This window comes from Pan paniscus, chromosome 6 (assembly GCF_029289425.2).
Source record: "Pan paniscus chromosome 6, NHGRI_mPanPan1-v2.0_pri, whole genome shotgun sequence".
Classification (NCBI taxonomy): domain Eukaryota; kingdom Metazoa; phylum Chordata; class Mammalia; order Primates; family Hominidae; genus Pan; species Pan paniscus.
The window spans coordinates 159005650-159023039 of NC_073255.2; the positions used below are offsets into that span (position 1 = coordinate 159005650).

The 17390-nt window shown below is 39.9% G+C and overlaps 1 protein-coding gene and 1 long non-coding RNA gene across 6 annotated transcripts in view; one reads left to right on the forward strand and one right to left on the reverse strand.

Moving 5' to 3' along the window:
* AASS (aminoadipate-semialdehyde synthase) overlaps positions 1-10896 on the reverse strand; it is a 70842-nt gene extending 59946 nt beyond the window's left edge. Inside the window, exons 1-2 of one of the 2 annotated variants that reach the window (XM_003808635.5) lie at positions 10688-10896; positions 56-280 (exon numbers count right to left, since the gene is read on the reverse strand). In XM_003808635.5, coding sequence (XP_003808683.2) covers positions 56-265 — 210 coding nt within the window. In that variant the 5' untranslated portion in view covers positions 266-280; positions 10688-10896. The remainder of the gene's footprint in view (positions 1-55; positions 281-10687) is intronic. The other variant, XM_034964899.3, reaches the window with a different exon arrangement.
* Positions 10897-10914: 18 nt separating this feature from the next.
* LOC103784441 (uncharacterized) overlaps positions 10915-17390 on the forward strand; it is a 73017-nt gene continuing 66541 nt past the window's right edge. For 2 of the 4 annotated variants that reach the window (XR_010112792.1, XR_010112791.1), the window contains exons 1-2: positions 10918-11016; positions 12508-12578. This is a non-coding gene — a long non-coding RNA (uncharacterized LOC103784441). Of the gene's footprint in view, positions 11017-12507; positions 12579-17390 lie in introns of all 4 variants that reach the window. The other 2 variants (XR_010112793.1, XR_610076.5) reach the window with 2 other exon arrangements.

Sequence of the window (17390 nt, forward strand, 5' to 3'; positions counted from 1 at the left end):
AATTTTCATATGCAGGTTCATTTTATTCTCACATAAAAATATTGGAAATACTCACCTTATCATGAATGGCCCGCCGATTCGAAGGCTGTATCAAGACCTTGTATCCCAGATTGGTGATGCCTTTGATGTGCTTGGGAGCTAGAGGGGCCCTTCTCTCCCAGGCGTTCACATCCTCCCTCCGGACAGCCAACACAGCTTTGTGGTGAAGACCCTTGGAGAGGCTGACCCCCAGCCTGCCCAGTCCAGTCCTATGTACTTGCAGCATCTTGACACCTGGTGACTGTAAAGACAATGTAAAGAGCAGAGCAACAAAAGGCAGCAAGGCTGGCAGATCAGTTCTGGTCTCCTGAGAAATCTGAGGTAAAATACAACCCGCTCTTATGAAAACAGACACAAGGTAGAGAAGAGGGAAGGGAAAACTGGGATGTCAAGTGTTCCTTTAAAGCCAAGTTTTCAAAAACAAGATTATTTAACTGCAAAATTTTAAAAGTATAGAGCAACGTGTGTGACACTATCCAATAACTGCTAAGCTAAAATAGCTTTTTAAATACACATTTTATCAAACATCTATTCGGCACAAAAGTTTTAAACAAATTAATCTACAATGCAAATCCAGGAAGATAATAAAGAGCAAGACTTTCAGATTGGTCTAAATTTTGATGGGGTAAAGTTTGAAATCCTTATAATGGTATACAAGGTTCTTCACAATTTAGTGCCAACCTCTTTCCAGTTCATCTCTGACCATTCCCAAAACAAGTGTTTCTCAGTGTGCCCTAGTGTCAGTCAGTGAACTGCACTGAACTGTTTTTTTAAAACAAAAAACAAAAAACAAAAAAACTGGTTCACAATTAGATGTGTGCATAAATAGAAAGTAAGCATTTAGAAGCCTTAATATCACATGATCATATTTATTTATTTATTTTTAGACATGAAGTCTCACTCTGTCAATGCTAAAATGCAGTGGTGAGATCATTGCTTACTGCAATCTGGGCTCAAGTGATCCTCCAGCCTCAGCCTCCCTAGTAGCTAGGACTACAGGTGCACAACCACCCACCTGGCTAAGTTCTTTTTTGTAATTTATAACAAATTACTGGGATTACAGGGGTGATCCACAATGTCAAGCCACAAGATCATTTTTTCTAGTAATTTATTGTTACCGGATTTTACAAAAGTATTGGTCCTCAACAGATTGGAAATTTAAGAAAACCAATCAACCTGTGTAAACTAGTTCAACCATTGTGGAAGACAATGTGGCGATTCCTCAAGGATCTAGAACTAGAAATACCATTTGACCCAGCCATCTCATTACTGGGTATATACCCAAAGGATTAGAAATCATGCTGCTATAAAAACACATGCACATGTATATTTATTGTGGCACTATTCACAATAGCAAAGACTTGGAACCAACCCAAATGTCCATCAGTGATAGACTGGATTAAGAAAATGTGGCACATATACACCATGGAATACTATGCAGCCATAAAAAAGGATGAGTTCATGTCCTTTGTAGGGACATGGATGAAGCTGGAAACCATCATTCTGAGCAAACTATCACAAGGACAGAAAACCAAACACCTTATGTTCTCACTCACAGGTGGGAATTGAACAATGGGAACACTTGGACACAGGGTGGGGAACATCACACACTGGGGCCTGTCATGGGGTGCGGGGAGGGGTGAGGGATAGCATTAGGAGATACACTTAATGTAAATGACGAGTTAATGGGTGCAGCACACCAACATGGCACATGTATACATCTGTAACAAACCTGCACGTTGTGCACATGTACCCTAGAACTTAAAGTATTAAAAAAAAAAAAAAAAAAACCAATCAACCAAACAAACCTATTCTTTAACCAGAGGTGTTAGAAGATTAAGAAGCAGAGTTAAATCACTCTGCTTCCTAGAGTCCAGCTCACCTTCACTGTTCACCTTTGTTGCTCTAAACATGCCAGTTCCTCTTCCTGGGTTTTCTCTCTATACATGGCCGTCTGCTGTTGTATTAAACCCCAACCTGCCTCAACCAGTTTTCCAACTGCTATTCAAGTGAGAAGATTGTGTAATTCCACTCATTCAGTCAATCAAGAAATAGTTACTAAAGGCTTACTATGATGAATGTAATGGGCTTCTCTCAATGTGGCAGGCAAGGTATATTCTCATGAATATACTCTACTCAAAGCAGCATTCTCTTGGTACAAGAAGTGTCTTGTCCCCCTAGTCCCAGAACCAGGGCTGCACATGAAGGAGAGAATGATTGAAAGATATCATCTACTAAAAGTAGTTATTTTATCCCTCAGCTGGAGGAAGCATAGAATACGGTGGAAATAATACTTTAAACCAAATTAAAGAAATTAAAGTGACACTAGTAAACATTTTATTTTCACCCAGATGCTCCTAATTTTTATATACAGGTTCATTTATATACAGGTTCATTTATTCCTATGCAGAATAAATCTTATGTAAATTTTTAAAGCATAAATATCCAGGCTTAACAGTATTCTACCCAACTTCAATTGGATTCTATCCAACTTCAATTTTGTAGCCAAATGTCATTTCAGATGATGATTTGCTGGATCATTTGAATGATAAAACTTAGTTTTCCATGTAAACTTGACAGCAAAATATAAGGATTCAATGATTTTTATACCTTCCAGAAATTTTCTACCCATCACCGCTAACAACATATAGAAAAGCTTGCATGAAACACATTTCTTTTACATCAGACTGCAATCTTGGAAGAGCACCAGCTTGATGGATGGGGAAGGCTTGACCAAACAATTAAGCATACAAGTACATTTCCTGGGGGCAAACAACTACTTGCTACCTAGACAGTAAATTTATAGGACACTTTACAACAGAATCAGACAACAGACCAAACAGCGAAGAGTCCAGCTAAGAAGGCTTTAGGAAGATGGCCAAGAAGATAAAAAGCTGCACACAGCAAGAGAAACTGCTGATGATTAGGAGTTTAGGCTTTTATTCAGGGCAAAATATGCATGCAAAATAGATTATCAACATTTCAGTAAACGACTGTTATATACTGCATCTATTTTTGTTTATTCATATCTTTTGTTTTTTTAAAATTGATTGCATTAAACTCAATCCCAAACCCATAACATTCAGTCTTCTCGAAGCCAAAAGAAAAACTAGAACCTGAATCCCTTAGTTTCTAATAAAACCAATTCCAAAGATAGTGATTCCTTTGAACATACACAAATGTCCAGAAACCATCCCATCTTCCCAGCAGGGGCTATGTTTCATGAATTCACAGGTGACTACATACCCCTGTAACTTTTATTATGAGTTGAAATTCTTGACTCCATCAGGAGGAACATGTGGAGATAATTTAATCCCTCCCCTCTAGCTCAAGCTTGAATGTTAACCCCACTCATCCCTCACTCAGTAATAATCCCTGCTCCTTCTCCCACCACCTTCTTTGTCTAGGATAGGGCGGGAAAGCAGTAGACACACACACAGACACAAACACAGACAGTCACTTGTAACATACACACATATACTTGCAAAGGCCAACTATCTTGGAAGACTAGGGAAAAAGACAGAAGTGCCTGGGACTGAGCTTCAGTTTATTTGGGAAGCTACTTTCACTTTCACTTTTTGCGTGGAAGGCTTAAATAATAATTTCTGTAACTTTCATTATTTAAACAAATGTAACAGTAGTTACCATTGATTAAGCATCACATGCCAAGCTCTATGCTGAGCACTTTATGGATATCATCTTATTTCCTCCTTGCAAAAATCTTATTAAGTAGATACATATCCCCATTTTATAGATGAAGAAACTGAACTGGAATCATATAGGATCTGTTGCTTTTAAGCAGAAGCAGGATTCCTAGTTTAATGTTTAACACCTGGAATTTTCTCTTCTTTGCCAAAGCCTACAGATTCACACCATATAGATCCAACACATGCTGTTAACTCCAGCCAACTCTTGTTTCAGAAAGAAATCAGATCCATATGGCTTTGCCTTCAACAGTTACAGTGAATTAACAGTTCTCCCCGTAGCATGCCGTGCCTCTCTTGACCCCTTTTCCTGCTTTATACTGAAAATCATTCCTGAGTACCTGCCAAGATAAATTCTAGATTTCTGGGTGCTTAGAAAAAAAATGGTTTGATTATAGTATAACTGCTAGTTACTGCTTGAACCTTAAAACTTGGTCTCAGCATAGAACTTTCAAGATCCACAGTTCATTTGCTTCTAAGGTCTTCAAGAAATAGGAAATAGTGAGAATTTCTGAATTGCACTGCAGGTGTCTGGTATTTCATGGAAATGCCAACGGAGGCTGCTTTAGCTTTTTCTGTCCTGGATTTTGTGGTATTTTTCAAGAATATTAGGAAGTAAATTCAATGTATATTTCTGGAATGCCTTCAATGAAGGAAGGAGGGAAGATCAGGGTTTACTCACCACCAGCTCTAGTGAAGTTACCCGACAATGTCGGGTGCTGATAACAGCTTGTAACACAAGCAAGGAGGATGTAGAAAAGCAGGAGGCAGAGAGGGGGGAAAAAAGAGCTAGAAAGAACAAAGAGGAGGAAAATAGAGAAAGAGAAGTGTCACACAAGCAAGGGTGGGGTACAAGACCCTTCCTCTGACGAATTGTAACAGTCTTCCCTTTGTTACATGAAGGTTAACATTTCAAATATAAAAATGAAACTTAAAAGATTTCTTCTCTGTTTTTGTAAAACAGAACACCACTAAGGTATACATTTTTATTTACCTAAAATTGATCAGGAATTTGAAATGTCTCTAAAAGTCATGGGAGTATTATAGTGAATTGCAGCGAGATACAGTAGACCCTGTTTATCTGTGGGTAATACATTCCAAGAAGCCCAGTGGATGCTTGAAATCTCTGATAGTCCCAAACCCTATATATACTATGTTTTTTCCTATACATACATACCTATGATATAGTTTAATTTATAAATTGGGCACTGTAAGAGACTAGCAACAATAACTAATAAAATAGAATAATTATGACAATATACTGTAATAAAAGTTATGTAAATGTGGTCTCTCTCGCTGTCTCTCTCTTTCTCTCTCACAATATCTTAGTGTACTTTATTCACCTATTTTCAGACCAGATTGACAGTGGGTAACTGAAACCATGGAAAGCGAAAACTTGGATAAGAAGGAACTACTATGTACTGAGACAGGAAGATAATAGTGAAGGTTGCCCAGTAGCAATAGGAGAACATACTCTATGATACTGTCTTATCTTTCCATCTCTCAAGGTGGCAAGACTTAATCTTTTAATTTGCTAACTTTGCAACAAAAACATGAGAATCAGAAGAAAGAACATGCTTGAATGTTCTTTGTATTTTTTTATTATTTTCCAGAAAAGGGAAAGGAAAATGACAGAGACAAATAGAGAGAGAGAAAAAAAAAAAGGACACAGAGACAGAGCTCGGCACTCCATACACATCCCATTTTCTTTTAATGACCATGAGCTGTCCTATGGTCACTGAGTACACCATCATTCTAAATCACATGGAGTAACCAAAGCAAAGCAGATTCTGTAAAATGTATTTATAAAATATTATATTTAAGAAAAGCCACTCTCAGGACAGAGAATCTCATGTGTGGTTAGAAAGGTCCTTTCAGAGTGTGAGCAAAGTGGTCTTTTGTACAATTACACATATTAATATAAAAACAGCTAGTCATTTGCTTATAGCACAAATATTTTCTAATATTTAAATTATAATGAAATCCAGAAAGTCTCTTGATAGAGTTATCAAAATAAAATCTTTTGTACACGGAATATGGGACAAATGCTTTTGATTCTCTTTAATTAAAAAAATATTTGGGGGCTACTTAAGATATGCACGGCATGATGCACTTGGTAAAGATATAAAGAAGCAGTAATCCAATCCCTGCCCATGTTCAGGATTAGTTTTATCTAATTAAATGGTGCTGATCAATATCTGATAGTGAATTATTAATTATTGATTATATCCAAATATTAGAGTCAAAGTGGGCCTGATAGAATGTAATCTAAAATCTAGTATTACAAATGAGAATAGTGAGGCCCATAGAAATAGGGGATTTTTTTCTGTTTTATAGAAAGCATTTTCCAAGCCACTATTATGTATTTTTATGACTTATCATAATGGATGTCACAGTAAGTCTGTTGTTCTCGTTGGTATAACTTTTTAAATGTAACTCGATCAAGATTTTTCTCTCTGCTACTTTTCAGGCAATATTTATGCCTTAAAATGATGTGTTTGGCCAAGCACAGTGGCTTATGCCTATAATGCCAGCACTTTGGGAGGCCAGGGTGGGCAGATCACCTGAGGAGTTCGAGACCAGCCTAGGCAACATGCAAAACCCCATCTCTACTAAAAATACAAAAATTAACTGGGCGTGGTGGCGCATGCTGGTAGTCCCAGCTACTCGGGAGGCTGAAGCATGAAAATCACTTGAGCCCAGGAGGCGAAGTTTGCAGTAAGTGAAGATCATGCCATTACACTCCCACCTGGACAACAAAGTGAGACTGTCTCAAACAAACAAACAAACAAATGATGTATTTAATTTTTGCAGTTTTTATAAGGGAACTGGGTAGATGAAGAGAGCTGAGATTTTCATAGAGCTTTTTACTCTTCCATCAAATAGCTAAAATTCTTTAAGTCTCTTCAACCCTTTCCATAGCACCAACCCAATCAGAATACTTTTTAAGCTTATAGATCACCTACCTAAGCAAAACAATGCACAAGCATTACAAGCGCTTAAGAATGAACTAAGCGGCTGGGTGCGGTGGCTCACACCTGTAATCCCAGCACTTTGGGAGGCTGAGGCAGGCGGATCACGAGGTCAGGAGATCGAGACCACGGTGAAACCCCGTCTCTACTAAAAATACAAAAAATTAGCCAGGGTCGGTGGCGGGCGCCTGTAGTCCCAGCTACTCGGGAGACTGAGGCTGGAGAATGGCGTGGAACCCGGGAGGCGGAGCTTGCAGTGAGCCGAGTTCGTGCCACTGCACTCCTGCCTGGGCGACAGAGCGAGACTCAGTCTCAAAAAAAAAAAAAAAAAAAAAAAAAAGAATGAACTAAGCATTGCACCTCTTAATTTCTGTTACTTCTTTTGGGATATGTATGAAGGATCACACATTCATTTTTGAAGAAATTAAGGCCAAATGTTCCAACTTTAATCCCCACAGTTAGGAACATGCTCTTTGTCCATCTATTTTAGATATTTAAAATAATTTCACTACAGCATAATTCAATGACTCAAACCAAAACTATCAAATCACACGGGGGATTTCTGAATGACAAATTATTTGCAATAATCAGGCATATATTGTGATTAAATATTGAGAGACTAAGAATGAGGTAATGTAGTCTTTAGATGAAGAAAATAAGTTCAAGGATGAACAGCGCTAATTATTTATATTCACCCTTCCAAGTAACTAAAAAAAAAAAAATACAAGTATATATTAAAATCCATGGTTTCCCAAGAAGCACTGGTGTCTGTAAATAAGTATGGCAGCTCTATGGCTATGAGTCTTGGCCTACACTAAGTATCCAAACCATAATATTTTTTGGAGAGGTTCAAAAGAGTTCTAGAATTAACAGAGCACCAGATGATGGCCTAGAACTAATCCAAATCCCTCCCCATTTCAAGGCTTGCTAGAACTAGGCTTGGGCTTGCATTAACACTGGTCATACTTTGACTTCCTGTGCGTGGGTACATTCTTTTAATGCTTCCATGTTAAACCCTCTATAAAATACTTTACAGGATTAAGAAGAAAGTGGTAGACTTTGGGGGAGGAGGTCTATTAGTGTTAACTAATCTGGTCTGAGAATTTTCATATTTTCTCCAGCCCATCACCTACTCAAAGTCATCCATAAACATGACACATATTTCTCCTGGTCTCTAGCTTATAATTTTAGCTTCATTGAAATGGAATACAAAGTTAGTTCTAAATCGGAGTCTAGTCCAAAATGCTTATCTGCTTACTTGTCTGTCTCTTTGCTAAACTGCAAATGTGTATGAGTTGTGTTTTACTCATCTCTGCATTCCCAATGACTGGCACATGGGAAAACAGCAAGTGTTTTAAGAAAGAATGAATAAATGAAAAAGCAAATTCAATAAACATTATAAAGACCTATGCAGCAAGAAAACAAACAAACAGACAAAATAGACACATTAATAAGAGACTCACATCCCCCTAACCCTGCAAAAAAAAAAACAAAAAAAAACTTGATTCTCTTCCAAGATCTCATAGATCAACAAATGTCATGAAATATAGTACAGTATAGTGGGAAAACTTAGACATGGGAGCTGGGACACATAACTAGATGTAGGGTTCCTCCTCTTGACTTCAGTTTCCTTACCCAGACAAAAATATGATACTAAAGTCCCTTTCAGGCTCTGATATTCTGATTCTATTAAGCATAGTAGTAACTGGACACTGAGAATTACAAAAACATTAGAAATGTAGAACATAAATAGGCACTCTGACTTATGAATTTCTAGCTAAAGTACACCAAACAGGGAAACAAAATACCAAAAACACAATCAAGAAAGAGTGGACATTCACCTAAGCTACCTGCATTAATAGCATGGACCAGGAACCAAGAGCTTGCAACAGAAGATGGATACCTCAAAGGAATACTGGTTTCTCTCCTGGGTTCCTCGGCGGCCAAACTTACTCTGTGACCTTGGCTGGCAACTTAACCTGTCTGTGCATCATGCGCAAAATGAGAGTCATATTAACCTCTACCTCTTAGGGCTCTTAAGACGTTTAATTGAGCTAATATGCATAAAGTGCTGAGCATTGCTGTGTGTCATAAACAATAAATTTTAAGAAAAGAAAAAGCCTCCAGGCTTGCCTACTCCTCAAAAGCGAGCACAACCACGCCGCTAACAGTAGACTCACATTTCTTTCCTCTGTCACACTGTAGTAAGACCTTCACGATGGCTCCATATTAATCCCCCACCCTTACATTATTTTGGAAAAAAAATAATTAGAGCCCAATAAGCCCTCTCTTCAACTTCAAACTTCAGGCATGCATGTTCAAGATAAATAAATTACCATTTTAATGTTGTATTTCATCAAATTTAAGACAATTTTTTTACACATTTTAGCATCAGTGAAATAGGGATGCATCTTACAATAGATGACACCTTAGATCAGATGAATGTGGTAATAATGTTTTGGGGTTATTTTCCATTCCAAATGTTTGTTTCCATGATTTCATGAATTGCATAGAATCTTTTGTAGCCTTCCCAAGAAAACTTACCACTGTTTGTAATGTTATTTCTGAGAAAATTAATAAGAGAATATATGAAAAAAATGAAAATGTTTTGTTAAATGGTGGCTTCTTACACACCAAAGATCATTTCCAAAATTCCGAACCAAGGTCTGTTAAAGGACTAGTGAGAAAAAAAATTCAATGACAAATAAACCAAAGTTCTGATCACGCCATCATCAATAATAAGTGAAACTGATAACAAATATGATTAACTGAAGAGTGGGAAAATGATTCTGGTAAATTGGCTTCAATTTTTGTCCACCTAACTCATTTTGCCGAATGGCCACCAGGTTACACAGTCAAGTCATGTAGCCCTAGCTTCACTCATCTTCATGGGAAAAAAAGAAGAGGGGAGTGCAGGGGACAAAACAGACAAACCCAGAAACACCAAAGTGCCATCAGTGTTTTGGGATTTTTTTAATACAGTATTGAAAAGCCGCAGCTTCAGTCAAGGACCATTCCGTCCTGTGTATAACTACATCTCACAGCTGCACCTTCCCCACTGATAACCCACAACATCAAAAAATGTTAATCCTTGTTCAAGTAACTGAACTAATTCATTCTCTCTCGCGCTCGAGCGTTCTTTCTCTCTCTCTCTTCCGCTCCCCCCACCGCCATTCCCCTGAAATCAATGTCTGAAAAGCACATTTCTTCTTCTGAAGCTGTCAGGATAGACAGACATTCAGCCCCATTCAACCGAGGAGGGTGGGTAAACTGCTTCTCCCCGCGCCCCCTCCCGCGCGAGCGCTCACAATGGCCCGCATAGTCCCGCAGGGGCTGAAGAGTTCAGGAAACCCAGACTTGCAAGGCGCCCAACTTCCACCCATCTCCGATCCTTGCTGGAGAATGGGTCTGTGTCTCGGAGAGTGGGCAGCCCAAGATGGACAAGGAGAGAAGTTTGTGATCAGTTTGGCTAAGCTGGGCGTGGGGAGGGAAGGGGGAAAGAACCACCCCGAAATCTCCATCCACCGCCCCCTCAGCCAGCCGTCCCCTCTAAGCACGCCGTCCACAAATTAACAAGCCGTTGTTTCCGCAGCTTCATCAGTTCTTTATTCCCCAGCCACAGCACCACCACTGTCCGCCAAAAAAGAAAGAAAAGAAATCCGAATTGCAATCCCTCGCCTTTCTACTTAGAAATGCTGGAGCTGCGCTGACCGCTCTCCCTCCCTTCCTCGCAGTGAAACGCTCTGCGTTTCCGCTCTCCCTCCATTCCCCGCAGGGAGGCCCGAATGCTCGCCGCCTTCTCCCTCTCTCGGCCCGGCCGGGGTCGCCTCGCGGCGCCGGGACCCGAAGGCCAGGCTCGCGGGCCCCTCCCAGCGACAGCCCGAGCCCGGCCCGCTATCTCCACCGCATCTCACAGGCTGAGCCCACCCGCGCGTCTGCTCAGCTCTCCGCGGGGACCTCTCCTCTCCTCACCTCGTCCGCTCTGGGGCGCCGACTTGTCCCCCGCCGCCTCGAATCTTCCGAGTCGCTGCAGGGGAGGCTCCGAATTCCTAGCAGAAATTGGGATGGAAGGCCGGGAAGTAGGAGGTGTTTGCTCAACTTCTGAGGACGTCACGCCTCTGCCTCCCGTAGCCAATCAGCAGCCGCCCTGCGGGAACAACCTTCTCCTCTGCCAATCGGCGGCGCTGCCAGTTGCTACGTCATGCCCGGCCCCTGCTCCTCCCCAAGATCCTTCTGTCTCTGATCTCTGACCTGCGTTCTTAGCTGGGACGTCGAGTTCTCCCAGGATAATTATCGACCAGGTTTGTAACTGTCCGTGGCAGAAGGCGGGCGGGGACGGAAAGCAACGAAAATAGTCTGGGCATTACGCGCTAAATAGCGGTGCACATCTCCTGGGGAAAAGTTGCGAGCGCCGGTACCTCACGTTTGTTTAGCTATAGGCACTTTTCAAAGCATTTCACCGCCTTGTCACAACCCTGTGAAGCCAGATAACAGTTCTTACAACAGTTTTAGAAGCCAGCAAGCGGAGAATCTGAGAAATTAAAACTGAGTGTGTTCATGTGCATATGGCAATGTCCAATGTTATTGAAAAGTCCTAACTACCTAGGAGGCCTGGAGGGAGGGGGAAAACGTATTTCATAGACACTAGCCCCAGCACTAGAAACTGAAGAATCGTCTGAAGCCCAGCTGTGATTCCCCAAGGCGTCAACGGTCAGAAGTTAATCTTCCCTCCTATTTTTACAACTTTCTCCACCACTTACTCTTCTTATACCTGCCATAGATGTATTTAGCTACTGAACTCCTATGTCAACAATCTATAGCCAGAACGTTCTTGAGACTCCACTCATATCTCCAATTGCAGAGAAAATTATTTATTTATTTATTTGTGGTAGACATGGGGTCTCGCTGTGTTGACCAGAACACTGGTCTGGAACTCCTAGCCTCAAGCTATCCTCCCACCTCGTCCTCCCGAAGCACTGGGATTACAGGTGTTAGCCACTGTGCCCAACCCAAAATTAGAATTTTATCTGTAAGTAGAGTTGGAATTTTCTTCTGTATCTTCAGCTTCACATTTCCAAAATCGGATCCCTTATCATTCTTGGAAAGTCTTCCAAAGGCTGTGTAGTGGTTCACACCTGTAATCTCAGCACTTTGGGAGACTGAGGCTGGAGAATCACTTGAGCCCAGGAGTTTAAGACTAACCTGGGCAACGTAGCAAGACCTGTGTCTACTAAAAATAAAAATAATAAAAATAAATAAAAATTTAAAAAGCCAGGTGTAGTGGCACATGCCTGTGGTCCCAACTACTCAGGAGGCTAAGGTGGAAGGATCACTTGAGCCGCAGGATGTTGAGGCTGCAGTGAGCCATGATCATGCCACTGCACTGTAGTCTGGGTGACAGAGTAAGACCCTGTCTCAAAAAATAAAATAAAATAAAGCCTTCCCTTTTGTGCTCACCAGCTCTGTTACTAATATCACTGCCTTCCTACTCACCACCTATCCAGACTTAAAAAGCCACAGTCACTTCAGTTCTTCCTCTGGCCCCTCAGCCTTACCCTTGGTGTTGACACTGTCCTTTAAAAACCCCACTACTATCACCCTACTTCAAACCCCTTTTTATATATAACGTAGACCATATTTTTTTAAGCATACAACTCAAATTGTCTCATTGGCCTAAGCAAAAAGCCTCAGAGACTACCCAGTACTTGTGGAACATTAGCCCAACGTTCTTCACATAATGTTAGTTGCTTCAGATGTGGCCAAAATCAATGACCTTAGCTTTATTTCTGCAGCAGAACCAGCCTGAAACCACCACTGAAACACAATTTATGCCTTGCTATCTTCCTAAGGATTAAGCATCTGGGTAAGAATGTAAGAATCCTTACTCTTCTCCTTTGAGTTGTAAATCATGGGCAAGTTACTTAGTTTTCAAAAAAAGCCTGTGCTCCGTTATCTGTTAATGGGTTAATAATAGCAACTACTTCATGGAGTCATGAGAACAAAATGAGATAATGGCCAAAGTGCCCTGTTAATTGTCTCACTGAAGAAACTGGAAATCATTATTTATTTTCCTCCAAATACCTCATGTTGTAGACTTATCTGTAATTCTAATTTACAAAAATATTCACCTTTCTAAAACTAACCAGCCCTTTGGGGTTCAGCTCAAATGCCACTTAAATAATGAAAACTTTCCTGAATATTTCAACCAGATGTGATTGTTTCCCTTCTCCCTTTTGTATTGGCCTCTCTTATTGTACTTATCACATTCTTCCTTTTATCACAGTTATTCATACTTACCTTATCCACATTGCTCAGCTCACCTGTCGTCACCACCATAAAATAAGAATATGTACGTGGACTTCCTCTTTTCTTTTCTTTTCTATTTTTTTATTGCTTCTAGTACGATGCTATGAGTGTAATAAGTCAGTTGGGGTCTTAGTAGGAAATAGGTGGCACAATCCAACTGGGTAAATTAGGAGACACAAAAGGACTGAGTGTATGCAGGGATAAAGGAAAGTGGCAGTATATGTGTCATGTAGTCCCTGGGACTAGCAACGCTGACAATCACTCGTAGGCCTAAACAGGGCCAGGGAAAGAAATAATTACCAGAACTCAGGAATAGTTCTACCTGTAGTGTAGCTGTAGCTGTAGCTGTAGCTGTAGCTGTAGCTGTAGCTGTAGAGAGTGCCATTCAACCAACAGTAGTGGTTTGTGACAGGAATAAAGCTGCCTAAAGATTAATCCTGCCGGCCGGGCACAGTGGCTCATGCCTGTAATCCCAGCACTTTGGAATGCCAAAGTGGGCAGATCACCTGAGGTCAGGAGTTTGAGACCAGCCTGGCCAACATGGTGAAACCCTGTCTCTACTAAAAATACAAAAATTAGCCAGGCATGGTGGCATGGGCCTGTAATCCCAGCTACTTGGGAGGCTGAGGCAGGAGAATCGCTTGAACCCAGGAGGAGGAGGTTGCAGTAAGCCGAGATCACACCACTGCATTCCAGCCTGGGTAACAAGAGTGAGACTCCATCTCAAAAACAAACAAAAAAAGATTAATCCTACCTGAAGAGGAACCTACCTAAGGCAGGGGTCAACAAACTTTTTTCTGTAAAGGGCCAGAAAATAAATATTTTAGGCTTCACAGATCATACCATCTCTGTCATGTCATGACTACTCAACTCTGCTGGCTGGAATGTAAAAGGCAGCTATAGGCCATATTTAAATGGATGTGTGTGGCTGTGTTTTGATAAAACTTAATTTACAAAAGTAGGCTGCAGGGCAGATAGGGCCTCTGGGCTACAGTTTGCAGACCCCTGTTCTTCCATAGGGAAGGAATAATCTTACTTCACTCTCCTCCTGCCCCTTCATCTCCTGCTGATGGCTTCTACTATTTGGACATAAATAGAGCCAGATTGTTAGTGAAGTCCAAAAAGGTCACCTCCCATTCTGGGGGCAGAGCAGGTGCAGAAAGGGACAGAAATTCTAGAGGGTTCAAAGGAGAATATTCAACACAAAATGTTTTCAGCAACTACTTGTTGAAATGAATGAATCGTATGACTGGTCACTGTGAATCCCACTGCAAATGATTGAACACTCATGGAAAAACTGCTGAAATTTAATTCCTAAATAGGAAAAGCTGGGAAAGGGCCCTGGACCATCATGACTCCAACAAGGACCTGAGGCTCAGTGTGCTTCTCTCTTGCTTTACTTTAGGAATTTTGCAAAATATACACATGAGAAATACTGGTTCTTGAAATGAGGAATTTCAAACATTTTTCAGTGTAGTGACATTTGTTGTAATGAGTGTGACAGATCTCAGAAATTTCATTATAATGAAAAGGGATAACAGATGAGAGACAAAAACAAACCTTGGATACCCCTCAGGTCAGCTCCTGCACTCAATCCCTCAAATGTTTTTAATAAGGGAGACCTCTTCCATCCACATTGGGTGCTGAGTCCATGCTCCTGAAATTGGAAAGTTGATTCTAGCCACTCAGGCTGCCTCTCTTTCTCCCACCTACTTTGGTTTTCTCTCTTCCCCAGTCATTCTCTATTTTCGTCTGGTTCTTCTTGTGAGGTCCTGAAAGGTAGTGGTTTGGCACTTGAGCACCAGAGTGAATGGGACTTAGATTTAATCCCTTCTTTGCCTCTCACTAGCAAGTCACTTTGTCTCTTTAAGTCTCGCTTTCTCCCATCAGGACAGTGGAGAACATCATAGGGTTGTCAAGATTAAATGAGCCATGTTCTTAATATATGTGAGCTAATGTTAAAGCTTACTAGTTTGTCCTGTTTTATCACCCCCTCACCTTTCATTGCATTTGGAACCCAGTCTCACTTTTAAATAAGTTTTTCTATAAAGATAAAACAAGTAGGTATTTGAGAGGAGAAGGAGGAAGAAATCCAGCATGCTCCTAAATGTGTTCCATTTATTTCTCAAAATTTTATACAGTAAGTCCTCACTTAACATCATCAACACGTTCTTGGAAACTGTGACTTTAAGCAAAACAACATGCAGCAGGTCATTGAATAGCATAATTTTATTCAATATAGTTTTGTTATAACATTGGTGAGAAAAAATGGTTTTGTTACATACATATATGTATGTCATTTTGTTTAAAGTCATAGTTTCCAAGAACCTATGGATGACATCAAGTCAAGACTAATTGTATTTCTTAAATGAATAGCAATTTTTACCATATCATCTATGATATGCCCACCCTAATAAATTATTCTACTTATTGTAAATAGAACTGTCTTATAGGCAGAAACTGCAAATTCAAAATAAGAAGTAATTTAGAAAAGAAAATTTTAAAATGACAATTACTATTGTTGCCTAACTCTCATATTATCTTGTAAATGACACACACATTTTTTACCTGCAAAGAATTTAAAAATCAATTCGGGTAAAACAAGAGCAGGAACCACCCACAGGTAAATCTAAATCTCACTTCCTGCAACCAGGACTGTTCTCCCCCACGACCACCACCCTTAGATGAAAGAAGGAAAGAAAATGAATTCCTAGTTTACCTCCTCTGCCATTAGTCATTAGTCATATTTAGGGAATCCTTCTTGAAAAAATTTCAAGAAAATTCCAAGCCTCTTGGCATTTTAGGGCCAACTTTTATTGGCTTCTAATGTTTTAAAAAAACTTCCCAAGAGTCTGTGGCTTCTTTTGAAAGTTACACATGCAGTACACCTCACTCAGCAGATTTGCTGCTCGTAACTGCCCACTTAGTAACTGTTACCACAAGACTATCAGGACTTTTGAATTTTCAGTTACACTTCACTGTAATGAATGCATGACAGTTATATTTTATAATAATGTAAGCAAATTTGGAGAATGCAAATTTCAGGATATATCTCACTGACATAATGGACTAATGTATGCAAATCCAGGAAGAAAATCCAGTGTTCCCTTCCCCATCTTCTTTTGAGCGAAAGTCTCAAAAGAAAAGATGTTTTAAAGAACTAAGAAAAGATTGGGGAAGAAGATGGGAAAAAATTAAAGCACAAATAAAACACACAAGTAATCTTTCTGGGGGTTGAGCCGGAGAGAGCTAACAGACCAGGTTTAGGAGTGTCGACCTGAAAGAAAAAACTGAGGCAAACTTAATATAAGTGAAGAGTTTATTTGGTTGAAGTTTGAGGACTAGAACCAGAGAGCATATATTCAACTTGCCCCGAATATACACTCCCATTAGCAGTGTACCTGCTGTAAAGTACAAGTAAATTTTTAAAGGAAAGGAAAAGGCAGTTCCTAAGTTATTTACCAATAATTTACATTATTGGTATTGATTGGCCATACATTGTTCTTTGTATCACAAATCCCAGGAACATGGAGATAATGGATAAGGCAGCTAGTTAGGAAAAAAAATTGCTTTAAATAATTGTCCTCCACCACCACCACTATGGATAAGTCCTATACTCATGACTCTCTGGGCCTGATAAATTTTGCACAACTCACATTCCTCAGACTGCTCTGAACTATTTTCCTTTTCTCAGGAAATAAAAGAGGAGTCAGGATTTTTCCTTCCAGTCTCAGTCTGGATCAACTGAATGAAAGCAACCTTTCACAGTAGTCATTTCACTATTGAGATGAGAAGGAAATAAAAAGAATATATATATATGTATATATGGCATGTTCTCACTTATAAGTGGAAGCTAAATGATGAGAACACATGAACAGATGGGGGAATATATACACACACACACACACACACACACACATATATAGCCATGTAAGAAGTAGCAGCTAAGAAAAATAATCGAAGTATAGGCAAGGCCACAGCAAAAAAATGTAAAGTAAAATGGAGAAAGTATCCCCAACATTCAACTGACTCTCATCATAATTGCCATCTGTGTAGTTCCTCAGAAACAGACATAATAGAATTTAAAAGGGACAGAAAAAGAAAAGCAGAGGAGGATGCTCTCATTGGATGGTAAACTGTTGATACTGCCCATGATAGAAACAGACATTTTTGTCTTATTTACTATTATTGAACAACCCCAAGATTCTAAAACAAAACAAGAGTAAGCCACACACACACACACACACACACACACACACAAAAGGCAAGAATTTAATAAACAGAGTGTTGTCTGCACCTATATACACAGGTTAATTCCAAAATGTTTGTTAATTGTTCTGTAAACATGGTTAAGATAAATACTCCTTCT